The sequence below is a fragment of the Pongo abelii genome, chromosome 9 (assembly GCF_028885655.2).
Source record: "Pongo abelii isolate AG06213 chromosome 9, NHGRI_mPonAbe1-v2.0_pri, whole genome shotgun sequence".
In the NCBI taxonomy this organism is placed as follows: Eukaryota; Metazoa; Chordata; class Mammalia; order Primates; family Hominidae; genus Pongo; species Pongo abelii.
The window spans coordinates 106147504-106167490 of NC_071994.2; the positions used below are offsets into that span (position 1 = coordinate 106147504).

A 19987-nucleotide genomic window follows, 5' to 3' on the forward strand; every position below is an offset into this window, starting at 1 on the left:
TTTATGGACACTGACGTGGATTTCATATACTTTTCATGTGTCATGCAATATTATAAGCGTTTGAGCAGTAACAAAGTTTCAGCTCCTTTCCAGCGGCCAAAAATATAATTATTTGGATAGAAAAAAGTGGCATGAGACCCATAACTGTTCTTCATACACAGCAGTGACCTTGTTTGAAAGCTTTTTAATGTGTAGACTTCTTTTCCTGAAAAAAGAAATGAGAATAACTGAAAATGTGTGTATAATGCAAAAACTTCCTTTGACTAGTATACTTCTCAGCTAATGAACTCATTACTATGAACTGACCTATTTTAAACAAGGTTGCTGTAGTGAATTCCAATTGAGTTCATCTGGTTCCGATTTAAAATAATCTAGCTATATGACAATTTAACAAAGTTTTGTGCTCTTAACTCTTTAAGGAAAAATTTTCAGTTAAGATAAAGTTAATTTTAGGAGATAGACAACTTAAGTTCATTTTGGTAGTTTTGAGTGCATGTATAATTTTAAAAGCACCTTTTAAAATGCTTTTCCTAAGTAAGAGGGTAATTAACATTTTGTTATAGACTTTCTGGGTTACTAGAGAAGCACACTATTCATTGTGTACCCGGAACATACAGCTTTCATCTGTACTATTACTGATTCTGGCTAGAATGGACTCTGGCTGGAATGGAATCTGGCTGGAATGGAATCTGACTGGAATGGAATAGTTAGCAGTCAACAATGTATATATTGTTTTATGTTTATAAATAACTTACCAAAGTGACTTTATGATCTGATGTAAGTGGGAATAAGTTTTTAAACTGAAGTATTCTTAAGGAAAGAAGAGATAAATTGGTTTTAATATATTTATTTTTAAAGTAATTATTTTTTTCCAAGAGGTATAATTATGATGATACAATTTTGTCTACTTTTTTTTCAAATATTAAATTTTATGAAGATAACATTAAAAATCATTTATCACTTTAGATTGAGTTTGGTGACACAAAAGATAAAGTGCTGGTGTTTTTCAAGCTGCGACCTGAAGTAATTACTGATGAGAATCTACATGATAACATTCTTGTTTCGTCTATGTTAGAGTCACCTATTAGTTCTCTTTACCAAGCAGTACGGCAAGTATTCGCACCAATGTTGTTAAAGGTGAGAAAAGAAGCTGTCATTTTTTTTAACTGAGGTATTTGGATAAATGTTTTCATATAAACATAAATATCTATTTTTTACTGTTAATGTTATTAGTGTTTTAATTTTAATGAAAATATCTTTTCTTAACTTTTTTAAACTTAAATTTTAATGTAAGTTGTGGTAAAAAATAGAGAAATTGGAGAAAGGTATAAAATACAATCCACATTAACTCAACATTTCTACGTTAAATGCTTTTCATAGTTTTGACTGTTGACAGGACTTTTTATTCTTCTTATGAAGTGGAGGTAGTGGCAGGCTTTAAGAAAAATGGGGTTTTGGACAGTGTTTTGGGAAGCCAATTTGATTAGCAAAATTTTGATCAATCTTGGTTGCTCTTGTCTGTTTTTATTTAGGATCAGGAATGGAGCAGAAACTTTGATCCCAAACTTCAGAATCTTTTGAGTGAACTAGAAGCTGGGTTGGGTATAGTTCTACGAAGATCAGACACTAACTTAACAAAATTGAAATTTAAGGAAGATGACACACGAGGTATATAACCATAGCTTAATAAAAGAAAGTACAAAATGATTGTCTCATTAGTACCTTAGTAAATGAACATATTTCTTCATAGATTTCTTCAAATACTTTTGGAATTTCTCTGAGCATAGGTTTTAAAAAATGAGTAGATTTATGTGGATGTAGAGAAGAGGAAAATATAATTGTTAATAATGTGCAATCTAGCTTGAGCCTCCAGAGTAGCTAGAACTATAGGTGCATACCACTATCTGCTGGCTAATTTATTTTAGTTCTTGTAGAGATGGGGTATTGCTCTGTTGCCCAGGCTGGTGTCAAACTACTGGCCTCAAGGGATCCTCACTACTAGGCCTCCCAAAGTGCCGAGGCAGTAGTTGTGTTCTATAAAGTCACTGTAAACACTGTAAACACTGAATTAGTGAATATTGAACCTTTGTTCCTAGGAGCAATACAGGATTAGGTTCCTTTGAGCCTCTGGTCATAACATCTCATCAACTGATCAATACATAACCTTATTATTTTTTTTCTGTTTAAAGACACTTTAGTTTGTGTATATTGTTGATTCATTAACATTGACTTCATGGCTAACAGCACTGTAACTCATGCCTGAGGGAAGCTTATCTAGCATATGTATTTTTTCGGTAAGGCACATTACAACCTTCTTGTGCTTTGGAACACTAGACAGCAATTTAGCACTTTTTCGGGGGCCATTTTAAACAGTGAATCACTAACAAAAAGCACACGGATCTGAAAAATGTGGCACTAAGTAGACTTCAGGAAGGACACTTTGTTTATAGTATGAAATAGGAAACAATAAGGAAGTGTCACCTATTTGACCTCAGCTAGGAGCATATGTGTTAGATGACTCAAATATTTTGCTGCTCTGCTGTTTTGTATTCATTTTTTTCTCTGATATCCTATACCATTTTTTCTTTCCCCTCTTGACTTTTATAGGTATCCTTACACCAAGCGATGAGTTCCAGTTTTGGATAGAACAAGCTCACCGTGGAAATAAACAGATTAGTAAAGAAAGAGCCAATTATTTTAAAGAATTATTTGAAACAATTGCAAGAGTATGTGATTCATAAATGGTTATATATTGGACTTCTTATAAAAGTACTTTGGGATTCAATTTTTACAGCCTCTCCTCTGTTTTAAAATCTACTTGATGATTGTGAACAAAATAGATTCTTTATATGTAGAAAAGTTGAAGTTGTATATGTAAAATGAATTGAGAAATCCAAAACTTAAATTCTAATCTCTATAAAATATTTTTCTCAAAAACAAAATTACACCTGGGCATGGTGGCTCACACCTGTAATCCCAGCACTTTGGGAGGCCGAGGTGGGTGGATCACTTGAGGTCAGGAGTTCGAGACCAGCCTGGCCAACACGGTGAAACCGCATCTCTACTAAAAGTACAAAAATTAGCTGGGCGTGGTGGTGAGCACCTACCCGGGAGGCTGAGGCAGGATAATCACCTGAACCTGAGAGGTGGAGGTTGCGGTGAGCGGAGATCGTGCCATTGCACTCCAGCCTGGGCGACAGTGCGAGACTCCATCTCAAGAAAAAACCAAAAAACAAAAAAACCCCAAAATTACTTTTCTGCAGGTATATAGTGAAAAACAAATATAACAGGTTTATCCATGCACAGGTAATATGTTCTTTTGAATGGGTGTTCATTTTGTTCAAATTAGCATTTTGAAGTAATCTGAAATATTAAAAGTCTTAGTTTTATGCTTATTTGATTAGTCCTTTATGTGTCTACATTGAAATTGAGTGACGATTTTAAGTATGAACATAAAAAGTCTACTCTTTTCAAAACAAATATATATTAATTTTCTACTCATTTCCACTGTTATTTCAATAATATTTTAGTAGACTGTTTTAAATGGTTTTAAGCTTTTTTTGGTAACGATGAAATATAGCATGATAAATCTTGACTGTGGTTGTGTTATTCTTAAACATAATATTATGAATTAATAATGAATGAATAAAGACATGCGAACTACAGTGGGTAGTGTGTATGTGGAGATGAGATCACCTTTGTTGGGTAAATTTTAAAAAATCAAAATTTAAAATTAGGCCAAGTGTGTAAATGAATGAGTAGACTTTTTACAATTTTGATATTCTGTCTTTTCATGACATTTATGTTTGGGGGGAAATTATAGGGTATTTGCATATGGAAGTAGTTATAAGCTGTTAGAAAAAGGAGGAGAAAATAATGTGGCAAATATTAGAGTTGTGGCAGTTGAAAAGGCCTGGGAACATTTTGCTTGTATTACCCAAGGTACAAATATAATTATGTTTAAAAATTAATGCATTTTTGTTCTAGGAGTTTTATAACTTGGACAGTCTATCCCTACTAGAAGTTGTTGACTTGGTGGAGACTACTCAGGATGTTGTAGATGATGTGTGGAGGCAAACAGAACATGATCATTATCCTGAGTCACGAATGTTGCATCTCTTAGACATCATAGGTACTAGTAAAAAAATGAACTTTTGGAATTTGGAAAACCTGTCTTATTTTGTTTTCTTTTTATCCTTTAAGTCCTTACTTAAAATGCTCCTTTATGTAATACTGTAATTCTTAAAGCAAATCATGTAGAATTATTTAAATAGATATTTTTATATAGTTGGGTGGTATAAATCATATGTGTCAAATTCTTTGAACCATTGATATAACCAAATTTACATAGATTTTTAGTATTTATATATATATTAGGCTATTTTGAAATAAACTGAAAAATTATTTAAAATATATAGGCTTATTTGTTAATATTAAATATTTTGACCTAGAAAATACCCTTGTCATTATTTTATACGGAAATATCAGATAAGTACATAAAGTTATATGTACAAATATATTATTGCAGCATTGTTTGTGATGAGCAGAAGTAAACAGCAATTAAGGATTGTTTACATAATGCAGTATCCATACAGTAGGCTCTGCAGCCTTGAGGAAGTTGTATATATATATATTTTTAATTATATATATTTTTATTATACTTTAAGTTCTAGGGTACATGTGTACAACGTGCAGGTTTGTTACATATGTATACATGTGCCATGTTGGTGTGCTGCATATATATTTCAGTACTTAAAAGGTGTAATGGTATATTGAAAATTGAAAGATGCAAAAATGCAAAGCAATATGTATGTGTGATTTTAAAAATATTTGTTACTGAGAGTGGTAGTCTAAAGACGTGCATGTGGTATTTCATAGATCCTTAGTTGGCTAATTTGTATATTTTAAAAATATTGTCATAAGCATGTATTTTATAATTATTCTATAAAAATACATTTATTTCCCTTAAACTCTTTGCTTTATGTTTTATTAGGTGGTTCATTTGGAAGGTTTGTTCAGAAAAAGTTGGGAACTTTGAACCTATGGGAAGATCCTTATTATCTTGTGAAAGAAAGTCTGAAAGCTGGTATTTCAATTTGTGAACAGTGGGTGATAGTCTGTAATCATCTAACAGGTCAGGTGTGGCAGCACTATGTTCCTCATCCATGGAAAAATGAAAAATATTTTCCAGAAACACTTGACAAACTTGGCAAACGCCTTGAAGAGGTATCAATTTGATTATCTAGATCTTTGTCTTTAAATGTAAAGCATATCTTCACTTGTTTGTAAATGTATTTTATAATCAATAAACACTATACATCTGCTGGAAATTAGTTTTGTGAGAGAGTAGGAATTAAAGTTCTTGTTGGGCCAATTTCCACATCCTTTCTTTTTATTTGGTGTGAGATGGATCAACTTGATAGTTGTGAGCTTATATTTTGTTTTTTATTGTAAAAAGATAATCACCCCACTTGACCATGTATGGAAGCTTTCAGGGAGTCTTTTGGCTATTGCAATTGTTTTTAAGTTGGGACAACTTTTTAAGTGGTATTCAGTGGAAATATTTGAAACAATTGCTTAATTTACACAAGTTATGAGTTTCAGTAAAGAACATATATTTAGCTTACAGGGACAGGCAAAATGAGATTACTTAAAGATTGCAAAACTGACCATTCCTGCCTTGCTTAGAAGAACTATAGTTCTTTATTAAAGACTTTAAAAAAAAAAAACTTTTTTTAAAAATGAAATGTTTCAAACATATTAAAAAGTAAAATAGTATAATGAATGTCCATGTATCCACCATTCAATTTTAATAGTCATTGACATTTTTCAGTTCTTTTCTCATCTTTGTCTTCCTTGCTTTTCCCTTAACCTTTTTTTTTTAAACTGGAATATTTATAAAGCAGAGATATTGTATACTTCCGCCCTTAAAACATAACCACAATGCCATTATCACAGCCAAGAAAATGACAATAATTTCTTAATATCATTTTATATCTAGCCAGTATGTATTTATCCTGATTTTCTCAGAAATTTGTAACTAGTTGGTTTACTTGAATGAGGTTGCAAACAAGGTGTACCCATCGTATTTGGTTGATAGGTCTCCTGAGACATTTTTAATTTAAAAGTTTCCCCTTTTTTATGCCATATGGCATTTCTCACCTTGCTATATCAGGATGTATGTGGTATCAGGTTTTCCCATATTTAGTGATGTTAAGTTTGATCTGTGAGGGTTCAGGTATGATCATTCTGATGAATTTATTATAATGCTCTCCAACTTTTAAAAAATGCTTTTAGCAGTCATTAATCACGAAGAGTTACAAAATGGTGATTTTCTAATTCTGGTGTTCTTTCTGCTTTTATTAGTCATGACTTTTCTATAAGAAGAATTTTTTCTTCAACTTTTTGTTACTTTGAAATATAGTTTGCATAGAAACGGCAGTATAGATAATTGCTTATTTCTTTTGATCACTTTTTAGAACAATGAACATTAAGTAGATTAGTGTCATAGTAAGTTCCATTGGCAACCAATGAAATATTTTTTGATAGTGTCATTATGAACCCATGAATTTTTGTATTTTGTGTGTTTCAGTCCATTTTAGTTATTATTATTATTATACTCAATTTGTTCAGTTTTTGGGCAGAGAGTGCCCCTTGAAGTTGTCTCCTATGCCATTTTGACATGACTTCAGTGTTTCTTTTTTTCCTTTTTTTTTGAGATGGAATCTCGATGTGTTGCCTAGGTTAGAGTACAGTGAGGTGATCTTGGCTCACTGCAACCTCTGCCTCCCAGGATCAAGCAGTTCTCCTGCTTCAGCCTCCTGAGTAGCTGGGACTACAGGTGCACGCCACCACACCTGGCTAATTTTTGTATTTTTAGTAGAGGTGGAGTTTCGCCATGTTGGCCAGGCTGGTCTTGAACTCCTGACCTCAGGTCATCCGCCCACCTTGGCCTCTCAAAGTGCTGTGATTACAGGCGTGAGCCACTGCACCTGGCCAACTTCAGTATTTCTTTGATAGCTTTCAAGTCCCCAAAAATGTTCCAGCCCAGCCCATGTTGTACATTTTCTGTCTCATACCTGGAATTAGTAATTTTTTTCAAGGAGCCTGGTTCTTTGTGTGGGCTATTTAACAACAATCTGTAGGGGAAGTGCTGTTACTTAGTTATCAGTGCTGTTAGGCATTCTCAGTAGACAGAACTGCTAATAGGTAAATTTTTAGCAAGAGAAAAATAAATCATGAGTTTATACTGAGATTTACAACTCAAATAGAAGGAATTGTTTTCACTTAACCTTTTTGATTACCTTTTGATTGTTGGTGGAAATTTTTAGCTCAAAATACAATATGTGTTTCCCAGCTGTTTGTAAATAATAAAAAATAGGGCTGTTAACATGTCATTTCATTATTAGAAGTGCAATTTAATGCAGAATAATGAAAATCAGAAGTTATTACTATATTAAGGGTAGACTCTAAAAATTTACTTAAATGAGCTGTAAATATAGTTTAAACAGTTTTTTAAACTGTGTTAAACTTTAAACATAGTTTAAAAATATTTAGGTCTTATATATTCACTAGATTTGAGCACACTTATTAATGTTAGTGTGAAGAAACAGTTGTGTTTTTGAGCATCACTTTGTTGTCACGTGGCAATTCTCTGGACTAGAGTTTCAGTTTTATTGTTTTTTTTTTTTTAGCGAACCTAATTTAAAGAAATTCTTGCCCAATATATCTAGATTTTAGACCTATTTATGCAAATGGTTTGATTTAAATAAATTCTGTTGTTTTAATACTTCATTTTAGGTCTTGGCTATTAGAACAATTCATGAGAAGTTTCTCTATTTTTTACCTGCCAGTGAAGAGAAAATCATATGCCTCACTCGAGTATTTGAACCTTTTACTGGCCTGAATCCTGTGCAATATAATCCATATACTGAGGTTGTATATATATTTGTTTATGTCTGTACAGTTTCCTGTTTATGTTGTTCTTTTTAAAGACAGATTTAAAAAATACTAAAGTCTAACAATGTTGTTAATGTGTGTAGCCCTTGTGGAAAGCTGCAGTATCTCAATATGAAAAGATTATTGCACCTGCGGAACAAAAAATAGCAGGAAAATTGAAAAATTATATTTCAGAAATTCAAGACAGTCCGCAGCAGGTAAAACATTGAGATATTTCACTTTTAATATTTCTCTTAAGCTAATATACATATAAAAAATATATATATATTTACTGAGTTGATCCGTTGGGATGAACATATACATATTTTATTTTATATTAGCTTCTTCAAGCATTCCTGAAATATAAAGAGTTGGTAAAACGTCCAACTATAAGCAAAGAATTGATGTTAGAAAGAGAAACTTTACTGGCAAGACTTGTGGACTCAATTAAAGGTAAAAGTTTATGAGATTATAGTGTTTGCTTGAGAGAATATTTTTGTATATTACTTTTTTCTTTGTTGCATACCATTTAGGATTAAAGATACATTTTTCTGACATTTTCATGCTGAAGATTAATTTACTTATTCTGTTATAAATGACAGATTTTTTTCATTAACAAGTTATTGTCTTTCGCTGTTTCATTTGATACATGGTACAGTCCTTGGGGGTAGGACCAACTCATTATTTTTCTTTCTATAGCATTTGACATAGTGCTTGGTACATGGAAGTTATTTAGGAAATCTTTGCTAATTCTTTGTAATCATTTATTTGATTTAAATTTTATAGATTTTCGATTAGACTTTGAGAATCGGTGCCGAGGAATTCCCGGTGATGCATCTGGACCACTTTCTGGCAAAAACCTTTCAGAAGTTGTCAACAATATAGTTTGGGTTCGCCAGTTGGAATTGAAGGTAGTTATTTTAATAAAAGATGAAGAGTACTAATTATAAAATCTGCTAAATTAAGGCATGTAGAAGGTACTCTAGAGCTGTAGTAAATATATTCTCTGTTTTCCTTGGCATGTCTGTCTAATTTTCATACAAAATGCAGAACACTGAAAAAGTATGCAGAGGAGTTGTAATGGTTCTATTCCTTCTTTCTGTAGAGATAATGCATCATTTATTCCAATTACAGTTGTTCCAAAGAAATACCTGTATCCAGGAGGAAAGCATCCTTTACACTGAGTAAAAAAAAGAAAAATTATTGTTTACAAAAATGAGCTGGACATGGTGGTGCACATCTGTAGTCCCAGCTACTCAGGAGGCTGAGGTGGGAGGATCACCTGAACCTGGGATATTGAGGCTGCAGTGAGCCATAATTGTGCCACAGTGCTCCATGGTGGACGACAGAAAGAGATGCTATCTCAAAAAAAAAAAAATTATTGTAAAATTTTAGTAGTTGCAAAGTCTTACCTGCAAGTATGTTTATGTAACTAAATCACTTTAGGTTGAAAGGAAGTTAAAGGAAAGGTAAAAGGTAATTGTGGCATGGTCTAAGGTAGTGACAGCAATTTATAGATTTAAATGAGTATTATTTTAATATTATTAAAATTGACCTAAGACTCTTATGGACTTACTAACTAGTATGTGGTTCAGTGTCTTGCATTAGACTTGTACAATAAATGTTAATTGATTTTAGTCTATGAGTAAGAGCAAGACCTCATGGAATATTACCAAAGCCAGCATATTTGACATTTCGCTTATTCAGGTTTGTATTTTTGATGTTTTATTTTCTGATATATTCTGCCTAATTTTTCTGTCAGTCAGTTTTCCAGGGTGCTGTAATGTTCTCTGTACAGTTGTGGAGGAAAGGCATTTATGTCTCTTAATTGACATTCCCTTTGGCCTAATTACTATTTGAGCTTTTAATCGCAGCATGTTGCTAACGGCCGAAATTATTACTGAACATGTTTAGGAGTAATGCTGAAGTTCCCAGAGTTTCCTCTGAAAATCACTGGGGCACAGATATTTTGAGGGCTGAGTTTCCCTTTACCCTCCATTTTATTCTTGGAGTTATGCCTTGTATGGATTATCCTCTTGTGTTTGCTGTTTTGCGGCTGTATAATTCAGAAGCGAAGTAGGGGTTGATATTTTTATATTCTTTAGTGAATCTTCTGTTTCACTGTTTATAGATGAAAGGTAAAATAATTTCTGAATCACAGATCAGAGAAGGGGACTCCTTACTTTATGCTAATTTTTTTGGAATTTAAATAATGCACATATCTGTATTTTGACTTTTTAAGGTGGATGATACTATCAAGATTGCAGAGGCTCTTTTATCTGACTTGTCAGGATTTCGATGTTTCCATCGAAGTGCCGAAGATCTCTTAGACCAGCTTAAACTATATGAACAGGAACAATTTGATGATTGGTCCAGGGATATTCAATCAGGTTTATCTGATTCCAGATCTGGTTTGTGGTAAGTATAGATATATTAAACTGTAAAATCCAAAACCGTGTGTTATTAATCCAAATACTCAGAGGGAATTAATTATCTTTTTCCTTTTTCCAGACTTGCTGCTCCTCCTCTAATTTTTTTGTTTTTGTTTTTGATCATCAACTTTTAATTCATTAAGGCTGGAAACTTTGATGATTTAGTTAACTGCCTCCCTCTTGTTTCTCTTGTCTGTTCCCCAGAATTATGGATTCCCATTTTAGGATTAGTCTTTCCCCATGTTTTTTTGTTATTGGTATTTATAGGTTTTTCTACCTGTTCACATTAATATTATATGCACACACACACATACACTTTAAACAATGTTGCCGTTTTGTAAAATTGTATTATTTTTAAACTCCTTGAGATGGAGTATTTCTTCATGGTGCCCCACATAATACGGCTTTGGTAAATGTTTATTGAGCTATATTGAATGTATAAATGAGTTAACCTTGTTAATTCTAATGGGGATTTAAATCTAGAATTCTGGCTCTGGAGGAAAAATAGAGGAAATTGAAGGGTGTTAGGGCATAATGATTATAACTTTATGCCATTTAGTTCTTTCTCCTTCTACTTTGAGCCTAAAACATGAGAGATACTCCAGGCAAGAAAAACAAAAAACAAAAAAAACAGTGCTTTAGTTAACTAATTTTGGAAAATTTGCATACTTTATCATTAGAGCTTCAGTGGCGGTCCACTAGCATGGTAGCATATCAACGGTCTGAGATCTGCTGTTAGTAAGTTTGTTTAACTTTGTTCCTTCCACACAGCGTTTCTCATTAGGCTTTGAAACCCCCTCCTCCTGCCCTTTTTTTTTTAGACCTATTTTTTGTCCCATAGAATCATCAGTGTGTTTTTGGACATATTTTGGGAAATGCTGGTATATACAAACTAACTTTGAAGATCAATCCTGAATAAAGGCAAAAAGAGTCACCATAATAGTTTACTGACATAATTTATTTGTATATAGGAAAATTTGGGCTAAATCATCATTTTAAGCCATTTCAAAGTGTTCTACTTTTTATTATATTTTGTTTTATATGCTATTAAATAAGCTGAATACTTTTGTTCTTTGCTTTTCAGTAAGTTGCCTTCTAATACCTGCAATTTTTCGTAATTGTGAGGGTGATTTGAAATAATGGGGCTAGGTGTGGTGGCTCATGCCTGTAATCCCAGTACTTTGGGAGGCCAAGGTGGGAGGATCACTTGAACCCAGGAGTTTGAGACCAGCCTGAGCAACATGGCGAAATCCTGTCTCTACAAAAGGGAAAAAAAGTAGCCGAACATGGTGGCTTGCCTGTTGTCCCAGTTACTTAGGAGACTGAGATGGGAGGAATCCTGGAGCTCAGAGTGGTCAAGGTTGTAGTGAGCCATGATCACTGTACTGCACTCCAGCCTGGGTATTGGAGCAAGACCCTGTCTCAAAAAAAAAAAGCAGCATTATATAAACCTAATCCTAAAGGAAGGTGATGAAAGCATAATACCTGTTGCTGAATTTAGTTCAGCATTTTTACGATCCATTCTGATTTGAGTTCTCCAAAGTCATATTTGCTATTATAGCCTTTACAAGAAACACAAAAAAGGACAATTATTAGGTAGTGAAACAAAGAGTAGAAGAATGAAACGTTTTAATATCTCTACTCCTACCATTTTGATATTCCTTATTATTGATATTTTAATAAAAGTACTAAAGAAGCAAGTACACTGTTTTTTTAAAAATCAAAGATACCTTTAGAAAATGAATCAAAATTTTTTCTTTATGATGGATATGATGTCAATTTTGAGTTTTAGCTGAAAGATAAGAGATTGATTTTTCTTACTTTAAAACTGCCTTGTTGAAATATTAATGTGATGATATATTTTGGATATTGCAGTTTGTTTCCAAAATCTGAATTGTGAAATAATATATGGAAAAAACCCACAACTTAAAAGCTATAATTAAAAAGTTTTTTTTAACTTTGAACTAATATTAGATGTACAGAAAAGTTGTAAAAACTATTGTGTTTATTAGTCAAAACAGTGAGAACATGAAACTTAACAGGTTATTTATTTTGTTTTATAGTATTGAGGCTAGTAGTCGAATTATGGAATTGGATTCTAATGATGGATCACTAAAAGTGCATTATTCAGATCGTTTGGTGATTCTTCTGAGAGAAGTTCGTCAGCTCTCTGCACTTGGCTTTGTTATTCCTGCCAAAATACAGCAAGTTGCAAACATTGCACAGAAATTCTGCAAGCAAGCAATTATTCTTAAACAAGTATGAAATTACATTTTTGGAATACCTGCCTATTTGGAGTTCGTTACATTAAACTAGAATATGCTAAAGGCTTTGTTTTTTTTTTTATTTTTTTTTAGGCTAATAGAATAGCACTGCCAGCTGTGAAATTATGTTTTACTAAATGAGTCCATTACAAAATTTGCTTTGTAACCTATAAGGAATTTATTAAATTATTATTGTTTATTGCTTTTCACTCTAAAAAGCATTTGGAAAATAGTATGTTATTCTTCCTTCTTTTGTTTCATGTTACGTTCATGGGTTTTAAAGGACCTTCTAATTAAGGAGTCCTCTGCCTGCCTTCTAGGAGCAGAGTCTTAAAGAATTATCAGGTTGATGAATGGTTTCTGTTTCGAGTCATTTTCTCAGTCTACCTATGGGCTCATTGCCATCATTTCACTTGTCTAAAAATCAACTATTATCAGCTCACAGTCTAGCTCCATAACATGGCATACAAGGCCCTTCTTAATCATGACCCAACTAGACTGACTGGTTTTGGCCTTTACTACTTATGCACTTCCCCATCATACTGTACCCTATGCTTCAGTAATATAAAACTTTGCTTTTATCTGAACATGTCTCCATGCATTGAAATCTGTTCTCTGATTGGAAAACTCAGTGTGATTGTTTAATTTCCAGTTCACAAGTCACTTTCTCTGTTGTGTCTTTCTTTAGTTGATTTTTATTCTTTGGGCAGTGTGAAAATCACTATTATAATACTTCTCATATTGTATCTGATTTTTTCATTTTTTATTTGACTTTATTATATTTTAGATGGCAGGAACAGTATCTTGTATATTTGATCTTTCATTTATTCTTTTATTCAACAAAGATTCATTGAGTATCTACCCTGTCAGGCATAGCATAGTGAGGATATAAAAATGAATACATTACTATCATAGTCAGGCAAAGAATTTCTTAGCCTCTTTACTTTTGATAGTTTGGACCAATTCTTTTTTTAGGGGGCTGTGCTTTGCTTTGTATGATTTTTATTGGCATTCCTGTCCTGCACCTAGTATATCCAGTAGCATCTGCTTAGTGCTGCCAATCAAAAATATCTCCAGACATTGCCAAATGTTCCCTGAGGTATACTCTGCTTTGGTTGAGAATCACTGGTCTAGTGGGAGAGAGCAAACTAAACATTGAGTGCTCATTAAATACCAGGCCTTGTGGTAGATGCTTTCATTATGTTATTTTTAATTAATTCCCCATTGTACCACTGATCTAATTGGGGATCAGATGTTTAACAAAGTTTTCCCAGTTTCACAGATAGTAAGTTATGAAGCTGGGATTTGATATCAAGTTTCTCCGACTCTAGAACTCATATTTTTTTGTTTGTTTGTTTTTTTGAGATGGAGTCTCGCTCTGTCACCCAGGCTGGAGTGCAGTGGCACCATCTCGGCTCACTGCAAACTCCGCCTCCCGGGTTCATGCCATTCTCCTGCCTCAGCCTCCCAAGTAGCTGGGACTATGGGAGCCCGCCACCACGCCTGGCTAATTTTTTTTGTATTTTTAGTAGAGATAGGGTTTCACCGTGTTAGCCAGTATGGTCTTGATCTCCTGACCTCGTGATCCGCCTGCCTTGGCCTCCCAAAGTGCTGGGATTACAGGCGTGAGCCACCGCACCTGGCCTATTTATTTCGATATAGTGATGAATAAGTAGATCAATATTTAATGTATTATAAGTACTATATTACAGATATTCAGGAAGTCTTGTGAAAGCATAGAGGTAGGAAGTTTCAATTCTTTTCCTAGGTAGGGATAGGAGTAGTAGCAGGTAAGTCTTTTCAGAGGAATGATTGATGTGAGTCTGGAAGAGTGTACATATATTTTTCTCAAGTACACAGAGGGTTGGGTGATCATTTCAGTCAGAGCGACTACTTAAAAGCAGAGAGGCTTGCTTACTTTAATATGGTAAGTATTTAGTCTGACACAATAGGAGCTCAAAAAATGAATGGTCATAGGTATTTGTATTTACCCTGGAAGAACAACTGGGAAAATCTGTTTATATATACCTTTATTTCTGAGCAGATATTTAGCTGGAATAGGGTGTATAAAGCAGAATGTTGGATAGATAGCAGTATGGCTAGATTGTAACAGAATATATACTATTCTATTGCTTCTGGTTTTCTTGATTGTACTTTTTCTGGGCCAATTTTTGTGGTACCGAATAAGTAGAGTGGGTTTTCCCCACCAAATAAAGTATATTTTTACATGTATTAGTGGAAAGAAGAAGATCTCTATAAAATTAGTTAAGAAATATTTTTTAAGCATCTACTATGTGCCAAGAATTTTGTGAGGTGCTGGGGACACAAAAATTAAGTTTCCTTAAACGCCTTAGACTCAGCCCAGGGTGTCCACTTGATCTTATTCCCTGAACTGCTCCTTTTTCCACCAACACAGTTAACAGTGTCCTCCTTTGTCCAACACTGTTCCTTGTAGGATCTCTATTTATTAATTAATTCAACAAGCATTTATTGAGTGCTTGCTGTTTGTTTGGCTCTGTTCTTAGAGCTGTCATTCCAGTTGGAGAGACAGATAACAAACACGTAAATATATAATGCAGTGTTAGGCAGTGATAGTGATAAATGCCTTGAAGAAGAATAAAACAGAATAAAGATATTGTGACAAAGACTGCTGTTTTATACTGACTGGACAGGTTAGGTATGCCTTGATGAAGAGGTAATGTTTGAGGAGAGACATGACATAAAGTAGGCAAAAGAACCATGCGAATATCTAGAGGAAGACTATTCCAGGGAGAGGGAATGGCAGATGCAGAATTCTAGAAGAAAGCCTCACTTGTTAGGTGAGAATAATAGTAAAAAGGCCAGTTTAGCTCATTCTTTAGTATATTGGGAGACAATTTGAAAGTTTTTAGGTAATAGTTTGGGGATTTTTGGGTTTTATTCTCAAGTGTATTGGGAAGTCATTAGGTTTTGTGTAGGCAAGAGGTGTGATATATGTTTAAAGAAGACCACTCTGGCTTTTTTGAATAGATTATAGGAGGCCATGACTGGAAGCAGAGAGACCAGTTAGGAAATCTGTTGCACTGATCTTGCTGAGAGATGAGAGTGTGTGGATTGGGATGCAATCGATGAGGGTTGGGGAAAGTGGTTGGATTCAATATGTATTTTGAGAGTATAGGCAATAGGCTTTTGCTGATGTGGAATATGAGAGAAGCATTAAGGATATCTCAAAGAATTTTTGGTCTGAGATGAATAAATTATTGTGGCATATACTGAAAAAAGAAGGAGCAGATTTGGAGAAGTGCAGGAATTAAGAATTTAGTTTTTTAGCATTTAACATGCTTCAGTGAGTTCCTTCTTTCCTATGAGATTATGAACTTCTTGATTCCAGGGACAACGTTTTATAGTCTATGTATAATCAGACCTCAGGACATGACTTGGCAAATTGTAGGAACTCAACACTTACTTGTTGATTGTGTATGTTAATACATGAACAAATGCCCTATTGGAGATGAAAAACCAATTTTCTGTTTAAATTTTAGGATTGAAAAAAGTTAACATTTTCATTCAAACAATTAAAAATAAAAAAATTAAAAATGAAGTTATTAATTATTACTAATTGGACTTTTACTTTGTAGGTGGCACATTTTTATAATTCTATTGATCAACAAATGATTCAAAGTCAGAGGCCGATGATGTTACAATCTGCCTTAGCATTTGAACAGATAATTAAGGTAAATGGGCTTTTAATTTTATTATAATTAGATTTTGCGTGTGAAGTGTTTAATTCTTAATTTTCCAGTGTTCCCTTCAGCTTAACATATCAAATGATCTAGATTTTGTTTTGCTTCCAGGGACTTCCTTCACTCTTAACAAGTAAAATTATTTTTTCCAACTGTAGGTTTAAGTGATTAGAATATTTCATATATTTTGGTACTGATTTCGATCAATTGCATTGATATAGATAGAAAATGATTTGTATGATGTTATATTCATTTATCCTCTGAAATTTGAGGTCCTTATACACAAGGTTCCTTAGACCTTTTCCACTACCTCCCAATTTTGTGATGTAAGATTTATTTCCTTTTTATTTGTGGTTATTTAAATGTCCGTATATAAGAAATTAGGAGGCCGGGTGCAGTGGCTTATTACGCCTGTCATCCCAGCACTTTCGAGGCCGAGGCAGGTGGATCACCTGACATCAGGGGTTTGAGACCAGCCTGGCCAACATGGTGAAACCCCATCTCAACTAAAAATACAAAAAAATTAGCTAGGCGTGGTGGTGGGTGCCTGTAATCCCAGCTACTCGGGAGGCTGAGGCAGGAGAATCGCTTGAACCCAGGAGGTGGAGGTTGCAGTGGGTCGAGATCGTGCCACTGCACTCTAGCTTGGGAGACAGAGTGACTCCAAAAAAAAAAAAAGAAAAAACAGAAAGAAAAAGAAATTAGGAAAACCCATAATAGTGTTTAAACTGAATGTTACTATGTGACTACTAACTTTTTGAAGTCTGTATTTTTAGTCTTCATAGACATGAAATGTTTGACAAAAATAAGCAGAAGAGGTATATACCATTTTATTTTTTTCTATTTGAAAGTGGATAACTAGTTGTGTCAGGATCCTCAGGACCACCCCAGATTCTTTGATTTGCCCAGAGGATCCACAGTACTCAGTGTATGGTCATACTCACACCAGTATTTATTACAGTGAATGCATACAAAGTAAAATCAGCAAAGGGAAAGGTGCATGATGGGGTGAAGTCCCAAGAAAACAGGTACAAACTTCTAAGACTCCTCTCTCAGTGGAATCACAGAGGGTGTACTTATTTTTTGCAGCAACAAATTGTAACACATGTGAAATTTCGTGTTACTGGAGAAGATCATTAGAGACTCAAAACCTAGGTTTTTATCGGGGATGGCCAGGTAGACACTTTCTGCCTAGTATGCACTGAAATTCCAAACTCCCAGAAGGAAAGCAAATATTCAGCATAAACCAAATTATTTAGGTACAGTGAGCCAGTCTTATCAGAGTGGTAGGAACTCTTCTGAAATCTAAGTTCCCAAATGCCAGCTAAGGGACATCTTTTAAGCAGGTCTTTTGAAGGAGGGTAGTCAGACCTGCTATGTTAACTCTTTTCTGCACACTAGTTCTCAAGCTTGATAATTCTAGAAGTTACATCATTCGTATTATAGATGTTATTAAAAGCACTTTTTTTCTTGTTGGCAGAGATTAACATGAGTTTATAATGCAAAGTTTAAAAACATAGGTAAACAAAAAGAGATGTTGTATAATCATGCCATCAAGAAATGACCATTTTAAGAAGTCTGGTGTACATCCTTTCAAATATTTTTCTATGCAAATTTTTGAAAATGTATCCATATTTAAAAAATGTATGCATAGTTTTGGAAATGGAATCACACTTTATTATTTTTGACCTTTTCCCTCTAATGTATAGATCGTTTTAGCTGTAAGTCCTTACAACTTTTTCTTCCCTAATAAATTTGTTTAAAATAAAGTCTTGATATTTCTAAGGAGGAAACTTATTTTGTAAAATTGTGTTGTGAGAAGTAAATATATTTAACAAGTTAAAGGAGACATAGTAGTGGTTATAAAACTAGGATAGGTGTAGAGAGAATAAGGTTCTGTATGATGCTCTACTTACTATATTGTAGAAAATCAGACTGTAATTTATTTATTTTCATATTCTCAAGCAATAGAACAGTAAGTGATACATAGTAATTATTCAGTAAACACTTTTTAATTCATCAGCTATTTATTGAGCATCTCCTATATTCCAGAGACTTACTATGCCTTCATTGACCCCTTCAAGTGAAGTATAGAAACTTTTCTTCTATTTAAGTTTCTTCAGTCTCTCTACTTCTATATATTAGTCTTAAATATTTTCCCTATGTACATTGAAACCACTTAAGATGGTGTTATAATTTTTCCCCTAATCATCAAATATGATTTAAGAAACTCATGACAAAAAGGGTAGTTTACTATATAGTTATATTTTTTACTTATCCAAATATTCTTTTTTTTTTTTTTGAGATGGAGTCTAGCTCTGTCGCCCAGGCTGGAGTGCAGTGGCGCAATCACAGCTCACTGCAAGCTGTCTCCCGGGTTCACCCATTCTCCTGCCTCAGCCTCAGAGTAGCTGGCACTACAGGTGCCCACCACCATGCCCGGCTAATTTTTTTTGTATTTTTTAGTAGAGATGGGGTTTCACCGTGTTAGCCAGGATGGTCTCTCCAGTATTCTTTTTTTTTTCTGAAGTTCTATGCACCTTTTGATATTTTTTCTTCTTCTTTAAAGAAATAACTTCCTTTAGCCATGGTTTAAGATTAGGTGTGCTGGTGACAAATTTGCTTATCTTTCCTTTGTCTGATAATGTTTTCCTGTTTTCCTTTTCCCTCATTCCTGAAGGATATTTTAAATAGATGTAAAATGCATATTTGACATTTTTTTTTTTAGCACTTTAAACATTTTCCACCTCCTGCTGGCATCCATGATTTCAGCTGACAAACTACTGTCATTTGAATTTGTGTTCCTTTCTGAATAATGCATTGTTTCTCTTTGGCTCCATTCAAGATTTCAAAGAATCTTTGTCTTTAGTTTTAAGAAGTTTAATTATTGTCTAGGAAAGCATAGAATGCTTTTTTAAGTTTATCCTATTTGGGGTTTACTCAGCTTCTTGAATCTGTAGGTTTATGTCTTTTGCCAAATTTGTTAAGTTTTCAGTTACTGTTTTTTGAATTTATTGCTTTTCTCAGTTTTTCTTTCTTCTTCCTTTTAGGAAGCATGTATATATATACACATATAATGCTTAGGAAGCATGTATGTATAAATATAAAATCCTTGGAAGCTAATATATATATTAACTCTTTTGTCTCAGGGCCTCTGTTCATTTTTCCCTTTATTTTCTCTTTGTTGTTCAAATTAGGTAAACTCTATTGATTTTTTTCTCAAATGTGCTGATTATATCCTCTAACATCTCCACTCTGCTATTGAGTTCATTCAGCCAGTTTTACATTTCTGTTATTGTATTTTTCAGTTCTATATATTCCATCTCTTTTTTTTATAATTCTATTTTTTCTTGAGATTTTCTGTTTTTCACTAGTTTCAAGAGAATTTGTAACTGCCTGTTGAAGCATTTTTATGATGGCTGCCTTAAAATCCTTGTCAGATAATTCTTATATCAGATTCATTTCAGTGTTCACATCTGTTATCTTTTCTCATTCAAGTTGTGATTTTTTTTAGCTCTTGGTATCATAGGTGATTTTCCCTTATATTCTGGTCATTTTGGATTTTATATTATGATGCACTGTATAATATTTAATTTTTATATTTTAGAAAACAGTTTCTTTGCTGAGAGGC

The 19987-nt window shown here is 33.6% G+C and overlaps 1 protein-coding gene across 6 annotated transcripts in view; it reads left to right on the top strand.

The window, feature by feature from the left end:
• The window catches only part of DYNC2H1 (dynein cytoplasmic 2 heavy chain 1), a 360273-nt gene that overhangs the window by 3393 nt on the left and 336893 nt on the right, over nt 1-19987 (top strand). For all 6 annotated transcript variants that reach the window (XM_054523746.2, XM_054523748.2, XM_054523747.2 and 3 more), the window contains 12 exon segments: nt 967-1137; nt 1533-1668; nt 2608-2726; nt 3988-4132; nt 4994-5226; nt 7801-7935; nt 8043-8156; nt 8280-8391; nt 8725-8849; nt 10181-10356; nt 12434-12629; nt 16252-16347. In XM_054523746.2, the coding sequence (XP_054379721.1) occupies nt 967-1137; nt 1533-1668; nt 2608-2726; nt 3988-4132; nt 4994-5226; nt 7801-7935; nt 8043-8156; nt 8280-8391; nt 8725-8849; nt 10181-10356; nt 12434-12629; nt 16252-16347 (1758 nt within the window).